This window comes from Marmota flaviventris, chromosome 20 (genome assembly GCF_047511675.1).
Source record: "Marmota flaviventris isolate mMarFla1 chromosome 20, mMarFla1.hap1, whole genome shotgun sequence".
NCBI classification, from domain to species: Eukaryota; Metazoa; Chordata; class Mammalia; order Rodentia; family Sciuridae; genus Marmota; species Marmota flaviventris.
In genome coordinates, this window is record NC_092517.1 from 15,923,877 (window position 1) to 15,945,802 (window position 21,926).

Consider the following 21,926-nt stretch of genomic DNA (forward strand, 5'->3'; position numbering starts at 1 on the left):
ATAATTCAGATGTGAGTAATTTTGCAGGCTTCCAGTTGTTATGCTCATTCATTCATTTCATAATTTATTGAATAAATCTCATGAGCAAATCCCTGTGTTGCGTGAGTAAATACAAATAGTTTAACTGGTCTTGTCTTCTAAAAATGAGAAGTTTTTTAAAGTACTTAATTATGGCACGCTTTGTGATTCTAAAATTCACAGGGAAATGCTAAGGACCCAGAATAGTCTAAATAATCTTGAAAAAAGTGAATAAAAGTTGAAGAACTCAGATTTTTCCAGTTTTAGTATAGAGCTACTGTTATCAAGACACTGTAGTACTTGCATATAGATAAATGTGTGTAGATCAGTGAAATAGAATTGACAGTCCAGAAATGAGCACTTAAATTTGTGTCCAAGTGATGATAGTTCAGTGAAGAAAGAAGAGTCTTCAACAAATAGTCCTGGGACAGCTGGATTTTTTACATGCAAAAGAATGAATTTAAATCCTTATCTCCTACTCATATACAAAAATTAGCTCAAAATAGACCACAGACCTAAATATAAGGGCTAAAATGTAAAACTCCTAAGAGACAGTATCATAAATCTTCATCATCTTGGGTTAGACATTTTTTTTAAATATCTGACATGAAAAGACCAAGAACAGAATTAAAAAATTGATAAATAGGACTTCACCAAAATAAAGTTTGTTCTTCAAGAACCCCAAAAGACAAACTATAGAAAGGGAGGAAATATTTGTAAATTGTGTATCTAAGAAGTTTGATTCCAGAATATATAAAGAACTTCCAGTTTAACAACAAAAAGGCAGCCCAATTTAATATTTGGTAAAGGATTTGAGTAGACATTTCTCCAAAGAAGGTCTATAAATGGTCAAGAAACTCATGGAAAGATGCTTGACAGTCATGAGAAAAATGCAGATCAGAACCACAGTGAATGAGTTGCCAATCTCACACTCACTGAGATGGTTTTGATGATGAACAAGAATAACAAGTGTTGACAAGGAGCTGGAGAAATTGGAGCCCTCATACCTGTCTACTGGAAACATAATATGGTGTGGTCACTCCAGAGATGGTTTGACAGTTCTTCTTTGAGATATCAATCATAGAATTACCACGTGACCTTGTAACTGCACTCTTAGGGATAATATGCCCAAGAGAAGTAGCAATCTACTGATGAGTAGATAAACAAATGTGGCATGTCCATAAAATTAGATATTATTTAGCAATAAAAAGAAATACTAATGTGGATAAAAACCTTATGTTAAGCAAAAGAAGGCAGTTATATATGGCTCCACTTATAGGGCATATACAGAAGAGGCAAATCAATAGAAATAGAAGGTAGATTAGTGTTTCCCAGGGTTTGGAAAAGGAAGAATGGAGACTAATTTCTTTCCGGTCCTGGATTTCTTTTTGGAGTGATGAAAAATGTCTAGAAATTAGATAGTGGTGCTGGTTGTACAACCAAAATTATAAACACTGAGTTTATACTTTAAAAGCTGAATGGGGGCTGGGACTGTAGCTCAGCGGCAAAGTGCTTGCCTAGCATGTATGAGGCACTGGGTTCTATTTTCAGCACCACATAAAAATAAATAAAGACATTCTGTCCATTTACAACCACAATTTTTTTTAAAAAAAATGGTTTGCATGTGAATTATATTTCAACATACCTTTTATTAATTTTTCAAAAAGTCTAATTCATTTGATATTGGGGGTATAAAGACCAAAAGATGGATTTCAGAGGGTGGAGATGTTATTTCTAGGTTGAATGGCAGGTGGATGGAGGATTGATTAAAGAGGTATCTGGGCTGAGTGATTTTTCATGAAGATGAGGACTTAAGATACATGTGTCTTAGCAAAAGGAAGAATTCTGAGTCATTGAATTCAGCCTGGGGCAAGACCAGGAGATGACAGAAGTTTTGGGGAGGGAAGTTGTAGTTCAGGTTAACGGTTGGATCAGACTGGGAAAACACTCTGTCCAAGATACAATTGGGAAGACAAGTTGGGTCCAGATCCCTGGGGTGGGGGATGCTGAAATGCCAGTGTAGGGAATGCCCTGCTTTATTTGGTTTGCTCTAAGTGGCTGATAAAAAGTGGCAGGCCTCAGAGCTTTGTGTTAGGAAAATGAATTGATGATATAACTTGACATTAAGTAGAAGGGAGAGGGCCCACCCTAGGAGTTACCTGTTCGGAGTCAGTTGCAGTGGGTATGAGAAGGGTTTCCTCTGAGACTATCTGAAACTGGAAGAGTTTTGATTATGTTCTGGGGCTTCGGGTATCAACTTAGTGAACTTGTAAATCCTCGCCAGCATTATTCTACTTCATTTCCTGGGAAAATGAATCACTGTTTCCTGTCAAAGAGCTGTCTGGGTGCTGAACAATGGTGTGTTGGCCTTGCCCAGCCTCTTTTTTTCCCTTCTGTTCCTCACCACCTGTGTTTTTGTTGTTCTCTCCTTCTTTTCTTTGCCTCTCCTCCTTTCAGCTCCTAATCAGCTCCTCTCCCTTGCTTTTGCTTTTATTCCCCATCTCTAATCATAAGACATTTTAGCAGAGAAAGTTAACCAATATTCTTTCTGCAACATAAGGAAAGCTTAATAAAATCTAGATAGAGAGTAATAGCATTACTATAAAATGTGGAGGGTTGGGCCGTTGGTCAGTGGTAGGGTGCTTGCCTAGCATGCACAAGGCCTTGGGTTCTATCCCCAGCACTGAAGGAGTGGGGTGGGGTGGGTGGAAAAAGGAGACATGATGTGTAGGCCATTTTAAATAATATTTTAGTAGAAAATATGCTAAATATGATAGTTTTAAAAAAGAATTTAGTATAAAAGTAACTTGGTCAAACAGGTAACTTCCAGAGCTCCTAAAGATCTCAGCATTACCATCTGTCACTTGCCATTAAAACCCCCTCTGACAGTTTCATGTCCCCTGTTTTCATATCCTGAATAGCACACTCATGACCCCAGTGGTGCCTTAGGTACTGGATTATGAAACAGCTGCCACTTTGCTGAGATGTGGGGGAATAAAAGATAGTCCCATTTTCAAAGGTTGACAGTGAGGCTATCTTTACCTCCATTGCCTAACTTCTCATTTCCACCCACTCTTTCACTCTTTTTAAAAAAATCTTTATTTTGTTCATTTAGTGTGTTGTTTTTTTTTTTTTTTTTTTTTTAAATGTGATGCTGGGAATCAAATCCAATGCCTCTCATGTGCTAGGCAAGCATTTTACCCCTGAGTGACAACCCCAGCCCCACTCCTTCACTCATGAGCTGGGATTATAGTGAGATCACATATATTGATAAGGACATTTGGAAATTTGCTGTAGGCATTTCCTTCACAGATTTTCTAAATACAGGTTTACATATTCTCTTATGTTACTTGTTGCAGTATGGGCCCAAAGATGAAGTTATCCAAACCGGGAATGAAGCCTGAAAAAAGGTTTTGTTTTTATTTGGGGGATGAGTGTCAGTACAAGAAACAAAAATCATGAAGAGATCTAATATTACAGACAAAAGCTGTGGTCTGTGGCTGGGGCTGGGGCTCAGTGGTAGAGCATTTGCCTAGCATGTGTAAGGCACTGAGTTCGATCCTCAGCACTACATAAAAATAAATAAAATAAAGTTATTTTTTTAAAAAAATTTAAAAAGAAATTGGCAGTTTTGTTTGTTTGTTTTTTAAATTAAGCTAATCTAAGAGGAAGGCCGCCTCCAGAGGAAGCCGGCCTGCAGCCCATCCAGAGGCCCCAGCCTGGGCCAGATGTTTATACTTTGATGTCACTTACCTGAGTAATGTGCTTCACCCTTCTGAGTCCAAGTTCAGCCAACTTAAAATGGGATAGTCAGGAAGGTCATTTAAATGAACCCAGGACAAGATTTGTATTGTCTGGCTCATTACAAATATTGAGTCCTGTGGAGACATTAAAAGATTTTCTGCTCTTGTTTTTAGTAATAGTATGTTAGTAATGCACACAACAGATTGAAATTTTCTCTTTGGCATGAGTACAGTTCTAGAGTTGTTATGTCCCAAGCATAAATGACCTCAGTCATAGTTGGTAGGACCTAGTTACACTCAAATGTGCACACGTTGCAGGTAGAAGTTCATACTCAAGGTGGCGCTGTTGCCCAGCAATTGCTGCAGTTTAAAAAAAAATTTTTTTTTTCTTAGTTAGACCCAATACCTTTATTTTATTTATTTATTTTTATGTGGTGCTGAGGATCAAACCCAGGGCCTCACGTGTGCTAGATTAGCACTCTACCACTGAGCCACAACCCCAGCCTCCACTTTTACATTTTGTTTCTCTGTTCCATAACAAGCAGAAAACCTGGATGCGAGTTTAGAACTATCTCTGCTTTCTATAGTCAGCCCCCAGGCCATCTGTCCTTGTGTGGCCCCTCCAATATAGTATTGTGGATATGTGCCTTATTCTGTGGTCTCTATAACAAAAGAGTCCAATCAGAGTCACTGAGGCAACTTATTTTGTGATTCTGGGGATGAAACCCAGAGCCTGGTGCATGTTGGGCATGTGCTTTCTACCACTGAGTTACACCCCCAGTCCCTCCCTGTTATATTTTTGAAGGTATTCATTAAAACAATACTTTAGGTATTACAGCTTGCTTTTCATATTTTGGAGTTAATTTGCTTTTAGGTCACAAATATGTGAAAAGCTTAGAGGCCCTGGTTCCTAATGTAATGAAGGTCTCAATGTATTTCTTCCCCAGACCCATTTACAATACAGGGGGATTTCTGTCAGGACCACCGTAATAACACTTCCTCCTCCTCGCCAGACACTAGCTGCACATTTTCATAGATGTGATCATTTCATGCTTGATATGAATTGTTCTGTTTTGTTTGTTTTTAGATCCGGGGATTTCTGTCACGGTTTGATAATGTCCTTCCTGTCAGCCTGGCGTTTGACAAATGTACAGCTTGTTCTTCCAAAGTAAGTCATTTTTGCATTCAAGGGACTTGTTTTTTAAAGTGAGCCCATCAGCATTAAATGCCCTTGGCATTACCAGGCGGGGCCACTGAAAAGAACTTACGTGGGGGAGAAGAAGTTCAGGAATCACTTTCTCCTTGTTTTCATTTATCAGTATTTATTCTCACAAAGAATCCAGCCCAAGAAAATTTGACTGATAGTATAGAGAGAAAGAATGAGTTAAGAAATTTTAGCTCTGTATCCACACTAGCATCATGGCCATTTTGGCTAGAACTTAAACTTTACTGGTCTTTGTTCTTCCCCGGAGGGTTTCCCTCCTTGGATGAACCCTCAACAATTTTTTCGCGTTCCTCAGAAGATGGGGGATTCCAGGCAGTCCTGGATGCATGTCTTTTGGAGATCCACATAATGACAAAGAAAAAGTAAACAGATTAGGGGCCTGGGTAGAGAGCCAATAAAAGAGCCCCTTTGGCTTTGATCTTTGCAGCAGCTCTAAAAATAGATCTGATCTTCTGTCCTTGTAATGGGAAACGGCTGATAGATCTCAAAACTATGGTGATGGCATCTCATTTTTTTAATAGGCTTTGAGATACTGTCTGAGTTATTCTTATATGTATACTGTATGTGACAGCTGATTTCCTTTTTTGGGTGTTCCTTTAAGTCTTCTGACACCCAGTGATTTAAAACTCCCAGTCCTTGATAAGTAAAAGTTTTCAAGTTGAAGTGCAATGCAAAAAAGCACGGGGGGTGGGGTGGGGGGGTGGTACTTGACTCCAACCAGCCATGGCCTCTTGCTTACAAATTGGGATTTTTCTGCTGTGTACCCTACATGCAAAAGTGTGGAGGGAATTAAAATCTAGAGAAATTGTCTCCTCTTGAACTGACAAGCTTCTGTTGGAAACTTTATATAGGTCATATCTAGTGAGAAGCACTGCACTGACCAGTGTCTCTTAAAAATTGAACTTAGAGGGACTGGGGTTGTGGGTCAGTGGTAGAGTGCTCATGTAGCATGCATGAGGCACTGGGTTCGATCCTCAGAACCACATAAATGTAAAATAAAGATATTGTGTCCACCTAAAAAATATTTGGAAAAAAAAAAGATTGAACTTAGATTTGACAAAGCATGTTGATAAATTTGGTTAAATCTAGGTGGTCAAAAATTGAGAGTAATTTTTTTTCTTCAGAAGTAAACTAAGCACGTTTTATTGTTACGCATCCCAGGTGCCTATGCTGGGAATTAAAGCTTATTATTTGTCAGTGATTTTGAGCTCATTCTTTCTATAGTTCCTTAAGATATCTTACATCTACTCAAGTCTAGTCCTCAGGATCTCCACGTGTACTTCTGTCTTCAGAAACTCATTTTAGGATTATATGTTCTTTAGTGGAGTGTATTTTTTTTTTCTTTGTGTGGCTGAGCTAATTGGTCTCAAAATAACTTGGCAGTATTAATTTTCACATTGAAATCATTTGGCACAGGTGCCACAAGCTTTCCTCTGGTTTTATGTAGGTCCAGCTAGCGAGTGAAATAAAGATAATTGGGTTCAGTAAGTGAAATGCAAACACTCATTCTTTGTTGTTCCATTTCTAATTAAATTAGCCTGCAAGATACTGTTTATAGAAGAATCACAAGCATGCCAGCTAACTGGGGCCTCTGATATTTTTTTAAAAGAGAATAGGTTTGCATCTTTCTTTCACACTTATTGGAAGCATTAAATTAAATATAGGTATCATTTTTTTGTCAGCAGAATTATTTCCTCTTGGCGGTCATTCTGAGAGTCCTGCTTTACATAAACATGCTAGACGATTTAATACAAACTGACTTGGATTTTAACAGCTGCACTATTCCCATAGAGATCACTTTTCATGTGGTCTGGGTATTAAATTTCTTTTGTGCTGAAAAGGTTGCTTCATTGGTGCCTGTATTTCCTTACAGTAGAAACATGGTGTTCACTTACTTGGCCCCCTTCGTTATGTGCTTAGGGGGACGTCATTGTCTATTATTTGCAAACCCAACATTAATACTTTGAAATGACAAATCCAATTATGTTTCCATCTCTGTGCATGTGATTTTTTTCCCCCCTTTAATGAATAGTTATCATGTACTTTTTATACTGTGCCCTATCATAGTTGTTACTGCTTCAAACAGATTTCTCTGGGGCTAAAAATGACTTTTAAAAATTTCTCTATTGACATTCATGAAATAATTTTTCCCTTTGATAGTTTTCAGTATTTTGTACCCCTGCTTCCCTAGGACCAAGGCCATACTTGTCTTGACTTAGCCACAATGCAAATTAAAAAATTGGGGAGGTGTAGGACAAGTTTTGCTGAGAAATAATGCTCTTATTCATTACTGTGTTTATTAAAAATAATAATAAAGTAGTATAGATCATTTTACATTTGCCCATGGTAAAAGAATAGAGTTTTTTGCTTCTCTGTCAGGAAAGGCTGAATTGTCTACCCACAGGCCATTTCTTACCCTACTGGATCTTAGCCTGGCATAGAGCCCAGTAAATTGTTCCATTTTACAGAAAAAAAAAAAAAAAAACCAAAGAATTCCAGGGGGAGGTGGGTGGTAAGGAGTTGCTTTCATTTCAATTTCTTGTTTATTATCTTACAAAAGTTCCTAAAATCATGGCATCTGTCGCTGGAAAAAAAATGAAACATTATTTGAAGCTTATGTCTTTTTAATTCTAGAAAGGAATTGAGAGCCAACTGGAATGTTGTGAAGTTCCTACCAGAGAGAAAAGTTTTGTAATTTTGAAACTAGTATTCCTGAAAGAATATTAGAGTTAGAATGCATTGAGTTAGTTTATTATTAGTCTTTCACTATATCTATCTATCTATCTATAAAATTAGGATTTTTTTGTAACTTAATTTTGACATAATTTTAAACTTCAAAGTTGTAAGAAGGGATTGGGATTGTGGCTCAGTAGTAGAGTGCTCACCTAGCATGTGTGAGGCACTGGGTTTGATCCTCAGCACCACATTTTTTAAAAAAATAAGTTAATAAAGATATTGTATCCATTTACAACTAAAAAAAAATATTTTGTGGGGGGAAGAAAGTTGCAAGAATTGTTCAAGGAGCTCTCTACAGCTCTTTTTCCAGATCCTATAATCGTTTTGATTTGCCCTGTGACTCGTGTTCTCTCTTCTGGTTTCCTTCTTATCCTGCCCTGCTCTATGTTTTTTTTTTTTTTTTTTTTTTTAATTTTGAGAGTAAATTATAACACTATGATCCTTTACAACTGAACACTCCAGTGTACATTTCCTAAGAACAAGGGCATTCTCTTACCTAAACACAATAGACTTATTAAATTGAGGCAATTTAATGTTTGCATATTAATACTATTATCTAATGGATAGTCCATTTCAGATGTTATTTGTACCCATAATGTTCTTTGTAGGTTGTTGATTTTTTTTGTTTGTTTCTCCTAGATAAAGATCTAATTCAGGATCAAACATTGCATTTTAGTTGTGATGTCTCTTTGGCATTCCTCAATCTGGAAATGTTCCTTAGCCTTTCCTTGTCTGTCTTAACCTCAGCCTTTTGACATGTGGCCAGTTATTTTTTAGAATTTCCCTCAATTTGGGTTTGTCTAATGTTTCCTTCTGATTAGATTCAGGTCATGAATTTTTGGCAGGAAAACCAAGGGGGGGGTGGGGGGCAATGTATCCTATGTCAGGAGGCACATGATGTATTTTATTCCCTTTGGTGACCTTAATTTTCCCCTTTCCATATTTGTAACTACCTTTCCCAACAGAAAGAAACCTGGCTCCCATTATCCTGAATGTATACTCACATGCTGAAGTCTAGAAAACACAAAATATAGTTTGAAAATTTTTACCCCTACTACTACAGAAAATGAACCTAGTAACTCGAGTTCAGTGTTTTGATGTAATTATTTTTTCTAGGTGAAATTCATAGTGAAATGAATAAATCTTAGGACATAATTCTATAAATTTTGACAAATTAGTATGCCTGTGTAACCCATACTCCTCTAATGAAAATGTAGAACACTGCTGTCATTCCAGAGTATTTCCCAGTCATTCCCAGGGAGGAGAGAGTATGTTAAATGCTGTTATTGTTCTTTTTCTATGAGGCATAGAGCTAGGCTTTTTCTGGTGTTTTATGTAACAAGAGCCTTGTTTCTGAGATCTAGAAGTTGACCAAAAGCTTCTATCTGCAGAGTCAGGAGCAGGGCTGTGTCTGAGGAGACTGTATGTAGAGTGTTCACTCTTTTTGCACACTTCTGTCACCCACAACATTTGTGGCATTGCAGAGACGGCCTCTTCTGAAGAAGCAGGCCCCAGCTGGGCATGGTGGCACATGCCTATAATCCCAGCGGCTCAGGAGGCTGAGGCAAGAGGATCATGAGTTCAAAGCCAGTTTCAGCAAAAGCAAGGCACTAAGCAACTCGGTGAGACCCTGTCTCCAAATAAATACAAAAAGGGGCTGGGGATGTGGCTCAGTGGTCAAGTGCCCCTGAGTTCAATCTCTGGTACCCCTCCCCCCAAAAAAAAATGGGGGTGGGGTGGGGGTTAGCAGGCCCCAGGCTTGGTTTTCATACCATCTGGGACCTGCCTGATGCACAGATGTAGCTTGATGTGCCCAGAAACCTGATCTGGAGATTTTAAGCCTGATCTGGTGATTAGCTGCCCTAATACTGTACTCATTCTGGTGTTGACTATGCGATGGGATCTTCTGTTGATAGGTTATGATTGAACTTCTGAGAATGACTTGTTATTAGCGTTTTGTGTGCATCTGGGCTTTGTGTCCTGAGGAGTGATAGAGGGCAGAGTAGAATGAGAAACATCAACTGGCATCATCAGATGATAAATTGCATTTTCTTTTTGCCTGTATGGTAGCCAGCCTCCCCATTTATTTTATGATATCGTCCTATCTTTTTTCTATCATATTTTCTTGTGACTTCAAAAGCATGAAAGACCAAAACTAAACTTGGCTGTTTAAACTTTCTTTTAGAACAATCTCTGTCCCAGAGCAACCTGTCACCCCAGAGTTCTGCAAATACATCATGATAGGATAGAGAGGCAAATTGTAGATTTGGAAGGAAGAGTCAAAGTCTTAATATGTGTTTGTTATCAGACATTTGTTATCCAACTGGGTTTGAGTCTCTGATATGTGCCAGAGATAGATTTGAAATGTAAAGGCCCATGTGTTGAAGGCTTGAGATGCAGTTTGGTGCTGTTGAGAGGTAGTAGAACCTTTAAAAATTTATATATATATTGTATCTGTATACAGTTTTAGGTGGAGCCTAATGGAAGGAAGTTAGATAGTTGGGGGCATGCCTTTAGAAGGGATATTGGAATCCTGTCTTGTCCTCTTCCTCTTTTGCTTCTAGCCATGAGAACAGTTTTGCTCTACCATACACTTTTGCCATAATGAATTGCCTTACCACAGACCCAAAAGCAGTGAATCAACTGAACATGGGCTGAAACTTTTAAAGCTGTAAGCCAAAATAAACCATTCCTCTTTGTAAGTTGATTATCTCAAGTGTTTGGTTACAGTGATAGAAAATAGTCGCGGTCTTGAGAAATGCTATTTTCAGGATGAGACAGAGCTATCAACCAATAATGATCTCTGTCACATTGTGACATGCTTGACAGTCAAGGTCTACCCTCTAGTAATAGATAGTTTTGTAAATGGGGAAGGCAAGGGAAGGCTCTATAAAGAGTGACTTCTGAGTTGCATTTAAAGTGGAAGTAGGAATTTCTAAAAATGGGAGTGCAAAAGGAATTCCAGGCAGCGTGGATGGCATGTATAATAGTCAGAGGCAAGTAAATGTTAACATTTATGAAACTGTTCAGTACAGCAGTTGTGACTATGCTTGGGGCACCCACTTGCCTTCAAATTTTCCTTTTGTCTTGCAAGTACTGTCTCAGTTTCAGCTTTTCTCAAGTTGGAATCTGGTGTATTTTGTCTGACACTTGAGGCTGCTATTTTGAATTTTACAATTTCAAATAAAACTCTTTCTCACCTAGCACCATGCTGAGGGGTTTTCCCAGCCTGAGGACTCCAACAGCTGCAGCAGGGTGGTGTGGAGGGCAGGAAGTCAGGGGATTTCCAGAGCCCTGGCTCTGGTCCCTCCCCTGGCCCATTTAGTGACCTCAAGCAAGGTGCCCCCTATCTCTGCCTGCCTCCATTTCTTCTTTTGTTCAGTGAGTCAAGCGTATGAGAGCTCTGGCTCTCTGCTGATACTCTGAAGTTATTAGCTTTTATACTTTATATTTCCATTATTTTATTATTGTTTCATAAGCAATCCTGGGTAAGTGCTCTATCACTATACTGCACCCCAGCATTCACATATACACACACACACACACACACACACACACTCCGCCTCCCCCTCCCCCTCCCCTCCCACCTTTTCTTTTTTTGCATTGCTGGGAATCAAACCCATGACCTTGTATATAAGCACATGTTTTATCACTAAGCAATACCCCAACCCTGGTTTTTGTGTGTGCATGTGTTGTGGGGGTGGAGGGTACTGGGAATTGAACCCAGGGTTTTGCTTATGGCAAACTACATCTCCAGTGATCCCTTTTAATTGCAGAAAAATAATAAAATATATTTAAGAAGAAGGAAGAGAATCAACCATAAACCAGCCCCTCAGATCACTGCTAACCATGAGTTTCTATCCTTCTTAACTTTTCAGAAAACACATATGTCCGTAGGTATATATGGATAATGTTTCTTCTCAAACAGTCCCATTATAAGGTTGAAACAAGCTTCAGGTAGGGGGATTTATGGTGCTGTGTCAAGCAGACTCCCTGCTTCTCAGATTTGATAGGGTTTTAAATCTCGATCATTTACAAAGACTGGCCAGAGCCCAATCGGAAGAGCTCTCCAAAGCTTGTGCCAGGAATTTTTGCATACAGCTTTGCAATGGCAAGTATTACTCAAATCTGGGCTGCTGCCAGATTTTTCTTGTCCTTTCCAAAAGGGACATAAATATGATTTGGAAAATGATGAGTAACCCCCAGGTTCTCTTTTCCTATCTCCTTTACCCATTGAGGCTTCGAGCCTTCTATTTTAATGTGTGATGGATTCCATATGTATGGTTGTGTGGTGTAAACTATATCCCACATCTTGTCCTTAGCAACTAGTGTTTCTCCGATCTCTAGAAGCTTGGTTCCCCAAAGGAGCTGGAACATGCAGCTAGAGCCAGCAGGAGTATTTAGCTACAAGTCCTATCCTCAGCACTCTTGGCTCTTCTCCTCCTTGAAAATCCTTGGACATTTCTCCCTTTGCTTCAATTTCCTCATCCATAGAGCAGGGGAAAATATTTTCTGTTTCCCAGGGAAATTGCAATGGCTGACGTATATCCAGTTCCCTGTGGCCAAGTACCAAGGCCTTTGCCCACTCCTGGGACCAGTGTTGACCAGAAATAAGAAAACAAAAGACCCCTGTAGGCCCATGAAGCCTCCCTGCCTGTGTGGAGACTGTCTCTGGTTCACTTTGTCCACAAGAAGGTACAGTGAGAGGTACTGAATTGGAGATTTGAAAGTCAAGGTTGTCCTGGCTTTAAAAAGCTTCAGACAACTTTGGTTTGTGTCCTTTGATGCCCAGACCTTTTCCATGACTCCTGAGGCTTTAGCCATGCTCATCAGATCTGACCTGTGGTGCTCTGAGACCACCTAATCACTGGTTACAGCTTGCACTGCTTTTTTTCTTTCTGTGTCACCTGTCGTCAAAAAAAACACACGTAGCCTGCTTGTGCACTTTTTTTTTCTTATGGGATCCCTTTTACCATTTACACCAGAAAGTTTAGGACTGTGTTCACTTTAGATGGTTCTACTAATTGCTTGGCCTGAGTGTAGCCTTCAGGACATTGAAAAATTGGGTTCCTTTTAATTAGGAATTTATCTCATTCAATTTAACCCCCACCCCAAGGACATCTCTTTGTGTCATGGACCTTGTTAGTATTAATGAAAGCATTTTCCCTTGAAAAGTGCAAAGTCTCATACAGTTTCACAATTTCAGTGACTCGATGAAGTCCTCAAAGTATGCCTTTGGATCCCAGTAAAGTACCCCTGGTCTCTGAGGTTTTCTTAGGTAGCATTCCCATACTTTCCTGGACAGGACACTAGGATGTCGATGCCCCACCATAACTCTCTTTATGGCTTTGGGAAGTCACGATCTCTCTTTGGGGACTCATTTTCTTCAACTGTAGAAAATCAATATGTACAGGTTGATCTACCCCTGGTTTTTGTTTTGGGATTCTGAGGTGGTATTGTCTCTTGATCAGCTGTTTCTTTAGATATAGCTGCAGCAAACAGGGGCACAGAAGATACTAAGTTCTATGAGTTCTAAGGACTCATCCTCCATCCAGTAGAGGGGTGCATTGACTTGGCTCCTGACTGGCAGAGAACACCAAAAATCATTTGTTCATGTTCCTTATTTGTGTATTATATTTGTCTTCTTCCCCCTCTACTCTCAGTAGACTTTGAAGAGAAGATAGAGAGGAATGCTTATAAAGTGCTCTGCAGCCATTGAAATGAGGGATACAGCAGCTTGAACTGGGAAAGCTTCTATGTATTTTCATGTATACAGGCTGCATATATTTACATATTAAACTATTTAAATGGAATGTTTACACCACCCAAATATGTATTTACATGAGTTTCTTTTAAAGACTATTGTCATAACAATTCAACTAAATAATTTCACGATATTTTTGGATGACATTACAGTGAATGAGACAGCTTCTAAAGTTTCTAGCCATACCCTCTTGGAAGAGATAGTGAAACTACATACAAAACAATGGTATGGGGCTGGGGTTGTGGCTCAGTGGTAGAGCGCTCGCCTAGCATGCATGGGGCCCTGGGTTTGATCCTTAGCACCACATAAATATAAATGTATTGTGTCCACCTAAAACTAAAAAAACTAAATATTTAATAAAACCAATGGTATATAATTCAGGTATGTGAAGTTATTTGAACATCTTTACCCAAGGGTTGTACCTTGATTGAAGGGAGTAACTGTTTTCCTGGAAAATGAAAAGAACTGATAAAATAAGTTTTGGGTGGTGAGAAAAGTTAATGATTTGGTAAATAAATGAACAGCACAAAGGAAGAAAATCAGCTAGCCTGTGTTCTCTGGGGGCTCATGGCATGGTAGAATGGTGACGCAGTGTGGCAGGTGGCCTGTGCTTATTGGCATGAAGGTGCCATTTAGCATGAAACCATATGCAGTAGCTGACACTGAATACTATGTTTCAGTGTTCTGAATATTTTTCAGCCGAGTTTCTTTCTAGCTTTTACTATCTCCTTGGCTTTGGTTGCTGCTCTTGATGATTTGTTGCTGTGTTGGAAGATCATTTCCAGAGTAGATTAAAATAAGAATCTTTGGGATTCATCAAAGATGACTTAACATTGTATGAAAGGACACGTTCTGGCAGTGAACCCTTTGGAGGATTTTGCTTGCTTTCCTGCAGTATTTCTGAATGTCCCCATTTTATTTTTGCTAAAAGGCCTTCCAATATCCTGTCCAGATATTTCTGCAAGTACATACTACCATGAACTTTTTGCCATAGAAGATGGGAAAGACTTATTTGCGAACATCCTAATCCTGAAGTTACTGTCTTTATAACTTATTTATGTAACTTTTTATATGATGGTAGTGATAAATTCTAGAGTATCTGGCCTTTCCTAGTTTTAGGTAATTAATCCCTTCATCAAGAAAGTTACGTTAATGTTTTTACCTTTAATAAAAGGCTGCATGTTTCTCTTTTCCGGAATACCTGAAGACTGGTAAAAACTCTGGAACACATCCAAGTTTGCATTCACCAGACAAAAACTGGGAAGTCTCTCCCATGTGGCCTTTAAAGGGTTGCACATGTGCCAAATGTGAACAGTCAGTGGGCAAAGAGGCATGAGCCACTGTTGCACATGGGAGGCCTCATCTTGAGAGAGTACAAGAGTATGGTAAATAGTGTTTAGGGGCATCATAGTTGCAGTTGCTGTTCCGTCTCCCACAAGGACAACCTTGGAGGATATGTTGAAGAGTCATGCCACTCTACAGCCAGAACTTATCAGTCAGCCTAGCTCCAGACAGCATCAGGTGTCTTTCCAGTCATCTCTGGGTTCACCGGAGCATTTCAGCATATTTAAGAAGTTTCCTGTCACTCCAACTTGGGGTACAAATCTAGGCAAGAGGACATTTTTGTGCTAGTCACAAAGGCACAAGAGAAGCATTTGGTTTTCTCTTGATTCTGAGTTGTTCTACACATTTCCGTTTGTCTGCTCTTTAATGAAGGACCTTAAAGGGAGAGGGTCATAAAAGTGGGGATTGAGGTAAGAGGTGGTTACTGTTGCATTAAAACCTCTCATATACCCCATCATGAGCCCAAGCTCAACAATGCTCTATTCTAACAGAAGACCATAGCAAAACCTGTAAAATCATTAATATGCTCATGTACAGACTTCATTATTAGTTGATCTGATTGATTTCAATCATAGCATAAGTCGATTTTTTAAAGTACAAAATGACTTACTCATAGAATAATAACTATGCATAAGAAAACAAAAGCAAATGCAGATTTCCCAGTTGTACTGGAGGAATGAGTTTCATAATATCTGCTGCTGTCTGCCGAATCGCTCCCTGCTTTCTATTATGGAGCATGTTCCAGTAGGCACTGAAAGTGGACCTGGAAAACGAGGCCCACATCATCCTGTTGTACTCTATGCAAAAGAAGCGCAATCCCAGCACCCCCTGGGGGAGGCTGTGCGCATGCCTCTGTTGGTCTGTGCCAGCTCAAAGCTGTTGACAAGTTCCTGGGCAATTGTTTCTGCTCTCTCAGTATGTTCCTCTTGTTAGCTTTGGCAGTGGTGAATTCTTAACCTCTGAGGGTGGATTTGTTTCTTTTTTTTTTTTTTGAATAGTAATTTGAAACTATATTGTAAATAAAGGGAACGTGCCATCTGCAAGTAAGAATATTTTAAAGAACTTCAAGCCTTAAGATGCCACATGATTCTCAATAAGTGAGAGCATTAATAGAAGGGAATTAAAAGTATCCTCATCTTTTGAGCTAAGAGCTAATGGGACTTTTTTTAAAAAATATTTTTTAGTTATAGGTGGACACAATATCTTTATTTTATTTTTATGTGGTGCTGAGGATTGAACCCAGTGCCTCATGCATGCTAGGTGAGTGTGCTACCTCTAAGCCACAACCCCAGCCCAAGCAGGACATTTTGATACTGTCAGCCCTCTGTATCCATCAGCTCTACGTCCACAGATCAAACATATTTGGAAAATATTGCATCTGTACTGACCATGAGGACTTCTTCCCTTGACATTATTTTCTCAACAATGTATTAAAACAGCTACTTACATAGCATTTACATTATATTAGGTATTGTGTGTTATTTAGAGATCATTGAAAGTCTTCAGGAGGATGTGCATAGGTGATATGCAAATACTACCCCATCTTATATAGGGGACTTGAGCATTTGTAGAGTCTGTTATCCCAGGGTAGGTGGGTGTGTGGGGATCCTGGAATCAGCCAGCCAGAGTCTGCTGTAGTTGGTGCAGTGTCCCCTAACTCTGACTTTGGAGAAGTGGCTCAAACTTTCTGAGCCTCAGGTATAAAAGAGTTAAACTGCCTTTCTCCTGGCCACAAAGATTTAATAGGAGCCTGTATGCCTGGCATCATGCAGTTGGCCCTGAGTTCCCATTGCTCATTTGTATGAGCAGAGATCAAGTGTCAATCTATTTCCTGTCATGAATATATCCGTTTTGTCATTTACAGTATAAAAAAAACTTGCTATCATGGATACATTCGTTTTTTTTCACTTACAGTATGAAAAAACTTGGTATCTTTAGAAGGTAACAAAAAAGGATAAGCCATTCCCTTAAAAAGGGGGCCCCCAGAGGTGAGCAAACATTAATGTAGTGTTAGTCTTTTCCTTTCTCCTTTTTTGTTCCTCTAGGAGTTTAATTAACCAAGATGAAGCAAAGGTTTAACGTTTCTCAGTGTGTATTGGGGGAGGATAAATCCCCTTCTCGGGGATTCAGTATCCGTGGCCAGTGTCGGGTCCACAGCCTCAGATGAGCCAGACTAAACCTTGAGGGAGGCTTCTTCCCACTGACTTCAGAATTTCTCTGTGCTTTTAGGCAGGGACAGAAGAGACCCAAGAAGGCAGTTCCTGAAACTGGGCTGGGCCCAGCACCAGGCCTGCTGCCACCAGTTCTGTTGTCCACGTCCCTTTCCCACACTGCTCCTTGGAAAGCCTTTCTCCAGCTCAAACCTCCTGCTCTTTTCTTACTGCAGCTATAAATGGGGTGGAGGACAGTGCAACATGAGTAGGGAGGATTAGCTACCTCGGTTTTATCTTTCCAAGTGTGGCATCATTTCTCAGTTCCTTTGGCATCATTTGATGGATGCTTTCCCAGTGGCCCTTTCTAGTTTCCTGTAAAACAGCTAGCAAGAGAGCTTCCCAGTCTGTCATAGACCGGGAGGCCCAGAAATTACATGGAAGTTCAGGATTTCCAACTTCCAGCCCCACTTACCTACCATGTTGAACCACTCATGCAACAATGTGATAGAATTCATTCACACAGAATTCTACTGTATTCATTGGCTATGGGGGGGGGGAGTGATTTCTAATTTAAGACTTCAAGAACTGATTGGTTAAGCTCCTTCAGACTGTCTTTGGGGACACTTGCCCTTTTAAAAGGGAATACTGATATCCTAAGAAATATGTTTATGATCGCATTTCAGACGACCTTCAGGAAAATCATCTGGACTGGAGCAGCTTTTTAGGTGCTGGCCAGCACAGGGTGGGGGATGAGAGAGTAAAGGCTTTGCTTTCCAAAACTGTTTATGACAAACATAGTTCACTTTCCCATTTTGGTTAATTTTCAGCTTCGGTATTTTTAAAAACATTTGGAGAGTAGGGACGGACATGTGGCTACTCAAATCCAAGACAGTACTGTTTTGAAACTGCAAATACTTCTGGTTTGCATTTACTTCAGGAAGAATAGTTGCCTCCCACCTATTCCTTTGAATATAGATATTGATTAAATGACACCAGTTTGAGTAAAATACAGGGTCCAGGTGGTGGTGGTGGGGGGGGGGTGCAGGTGGAATCATTTAAAAAAAAAAAAAAGTTTAAGTATCATGAATTCTAGGGACTAAGAGACAGAAGGACAGTACTTTTGGCAGACTCCCAGGCCCAGCAAAACCCACACCCCATGGCTGTCTCTGTAGCTTCCTGTGGTTTTCCTACTGAAGAGAAACAGCCTTTCTCTTGGAAGATCCAAGATGGCAAGTTTGTTCGTCAGCTTGATCAAAATCATGATATTCCTACTTTGAGGTTATGTCCCAACAGGCTTCACTTGGGAAATCTGATGTACCACAGTTGTTGCAAACTGAACTTAGCCAATTTTGCTGTTCCCAAAAGTTCAAGGTTTTTGTTTTTGTTTTGGTGGAAATTGGTATCATGCAATATTAGAGGTTAATGAACTACCAGGTAGCCTGAAAGAGTTCAGCCTCAGACCAAATATTGCCACACATAGGAACATTTATTAGCAGGTAGGCACAAAAGTTAGTCATTCAATATGTTCTTACAGATTGGAAAAGCCCCACCCCCTGGTCATTTGATATGTAGAGACAGATGCAGAAATATTGCAGAACACAGCTAACCTTTAGGTCGGCTCGTTGATGGAATCCTTTGTTGAGTGTCTAGGCCCAGGCCCAGAGCCTTAGGCAGAGTGCTACTGCAGAATATGCTAAGCTGCCTAGCTTGCCAGGTTTGTGTAAACCACACGATTGGGCATGTAGGTTAGAGATCCCCTTATGACATTTACAGCCAGCACATTTGTCTTAAGCTGTTTTTTTATTAAATTATTTATTTATTCTAATTTGTTATATATGATGGCAGAATGCAATTGATTTCATTTTACATACACAAGAGCACAATTTTTCAAGTCACCGGTTGTACACTAAAGTATCTTCACACCATTTGTGACTTCATACGTGTACTTAGGGTAATGATGTCTAACTCATTCCAACATCTTTCCTACCCCCACTTCCCCTCCCTCTACTTTGTCCTGTCTAAAGTATCTCCATTCCTCCCCTCCCGGGCTCCCCCAACATCACCATTATGAGTCAGCATCCTTATATTAAAGAAAACATTCATCCTTTGGTTAAATACTGGTATTTTTATCAGAAAAAAAAATATTGCAATCATCCTTTGTATTCATTAGGAAACCCTTTGGTATGAATTTAGATAGCTATAGTTGATATGCTTACCACCACACTTGGAATATACATTCCTAATTAGCGTACCTCAAATATTGGCCACTGAGGAGGGGTGGAAGGAGAGAGAGTGTGTATACATGTGTGTATATTGATTCATACTATGTTTGCCAAAGTATTTTAAAATGTAGATAATGTAGCGGTAGTAATGTTATAACTAATATGACAGATAAATATAAATAGTACAAATCTCTTTGTTTGATCCTGGTATATTGTGTCTCTTATAATGTTGCCAGCCATTGACAAATGACATGAAGTGTCAACTGACCATTGGCCTGCCATGATGCATTAGCCAGAGCCACAGATGAATGATTTACTCATAGGGCAGAAAGAGGCTTTTTCAAGTTATTTTGTATTTCTTTGCATAATTTGATTACTGTGGAGTCATTTTCATACCCCACCCAATTGTGTAAACTGTTCTTTGTCTAGGGTATTAGAATGAATACATTATGGGGTCTATCACTGAACCCTCATCTTTTATATTTCCTCTGCATTGTAAGAGTAATACACTACCAGGAAGAGCTATTACTATTTTTTTTTTTTTTTAAGAATACCACCTTGGGTCAGTTGTTGACAAGAAAAGGCCAGATACCAAGGATATAATTCATTACTGAATACTGGGAAGTTTCTGCCTCAACTACTAGTAGGCCAGGTAATTCAAATTGGCTGTTTTACTGAAGGAACCTAGAGGAACTGCATAAACTATTTGTAGAAATCTTTTTTAGAATTTTGTTGTTTTTGTTATAGATGGACACAATATCTTTTTTTATGTGGTAGTGAGAATCAAACCCAGTGCCTCATATGTGCTATGCAAGCACTCTACCACTGAGCTATAACCCCAGCCCTAAAAATCTTCTTAAACAGCAAGGAACTAATAGATTGTTATGAATTATTGGATCAAAATGTTGAGAAGAATGCCTGCACAGAATGAGCCTATAGGCCCCTTTTGTGGACATTTGCCTATTTGAAAAAGGAAATTGAAACCCTAAATGCCAACTTTAGCATCCTCTTAAGGTTAAAAGGATAAGCTGAGTCCTGCCAGGCCTGGGAACCCTTATAAATTCTCGATTTTGGGTTGGCACTCCATGAAGAAATACATGTATGAATAGGGGTGACTTGGAAGTCAACACACTTTATATTAACTGTAGCAGTTTCATATCATCTGAGTGGCCCGGAAAGCTTAAGGCTTACTTGGATTAGAATAATTCCTTTTAACTAATGGCTGCAAGTGCCAAATTAAGGTGGTGAAATCTCCTTTGAGAAAAACATCATGTTTGTAGCCCTCATGTTATCTGTTAAAATAATTTTTTACAGCAGAAAGTAGAGATAGATCTATAGAGATTGTGGAATTGGAATTTATCTCACAGAGACTATAAAATAGTATGGTAATATAATTAAAGGAAATAAAAGGCAAGCTTTGGTTTCAGTTGGGACTGAAAACTGTGAAACTTTGCTTTGAAATGGAATTTAAAAAAACTCAAGTTCTGGAACTGAAAAAAAGAAACATTGTATGTGTGTCAAATTTATAGGCAGTTACGCATAGCTAAAGAGAAAATTAGTGAACTGGAAAGTAGCATAGAAGAAACTATTCAAAGTGAAGTTCAGCAATAAAACAATGGAAAATATAAATTTGAAATAAATAGTGAGAAGTTCTAGCGGTAGTGTAGTTGGAGACTGAGGTGGGAAAAAGGAGAAAGAGAATACTCAACAAATTCAAAACAATATAAAGACTGAATTCACACCTTGATCCATTATAATGATACTTTAGGAATTCAAATATAAAAGGAAATCATAAAAGCAAGTGCGTGTGGGTGTGGGGGGGGGGATGTTAACCTCACAAGAGTGACAGACTTACAGTTGACTTTCCAACAGCCTGTAGACAATGGAAAAAACATGTTTTATTGAGGGGTCTGGGGATTGAACCCAGGGGCACTTTACTACTGAGCTATCTCCCTAGTCCATTTTTATTTTTGATAGAGTCTCATTAAGTTGTTTAGGGCCTCACTAAATTGTTGAGGCTGACCCCAAACTTATGATCCTCTTGCTTTAGCCTCCTGAGTCACTGGGATTACCGCCATGTGCCACTGTGCCCAGCCAGAGGTAATATCTTCAGTGTGCTCAGAAACATTGCTAATTTTTTATTTTAAACCTAGCAGAAAAAAATGGTTCAAGAATAAGAAGAGGAAAAGTGAAGTTTAAAAGTATTTAATATAAACAAGAATGAAGCCCACCACCAGCATTTTTGTACAAAAGGAATTTCTGATGGGTTTTCTGCAAATAGGAGGGAAGTGATCTAGGATGGAAGACCAGAAGAAGTACAGAGAAACTAGTAAATGTGTGAACGACTGAATATTGACTGTGTAAGACAGTGCAGTGTTGGGTGGGATTAATAAAATAGCATAAAAATTGAGAGAAGGAGGTTGGGGGTGTAGCTCAGTGGTAGAGCACTTGTCTAGCATGTATGGGCTCTGGGTTCCAGCCCCAGTATATCGCGCGCGCGCGCACACACACACACACACACACACACACACACAAAGCATACACACAAAAAATGGGAGGACAGTAGAAATAGTTTGTTTTTTTACATTGCCCTGAAGGAGGATAAAGGTGTTCACATTTGACTTTGATAAATCAAAGATACATGTTGCAATTAATAGACCAAATACCTAATAGAAAAAATGTACAACTCCCTACTAACAAAGGTGAAAATTGATGGAAAAT

The 21,926-nt window shown here is 39.3% G+C and overlaps 1 protein-coding gene across 2 annotated transcripts in view; it reads left to right on the top strand.

The window, feature by feature from the left end:
* Atg7 (autophagy related 7) overlaps nucleotides 1-21,926 on the top strand; it is a 242,774-nt gene that overhangs the window by 97,431 nt on the left and 123,417 nt on the right. For both annotated transcript variants that reach the window (XM_027931875.2, XM_027931878.2), the window contains exon 17: nucleotides 4,849-4,929. In XM_027931875.2, the coding sequence (XP_027787676.1) occupies nucleotides 4,849-4,929 (81 nt within the window). The remainder of the gene's footprint in view (nucleotides 1-4,848; nucleotides 4,930-21,926) is intronic.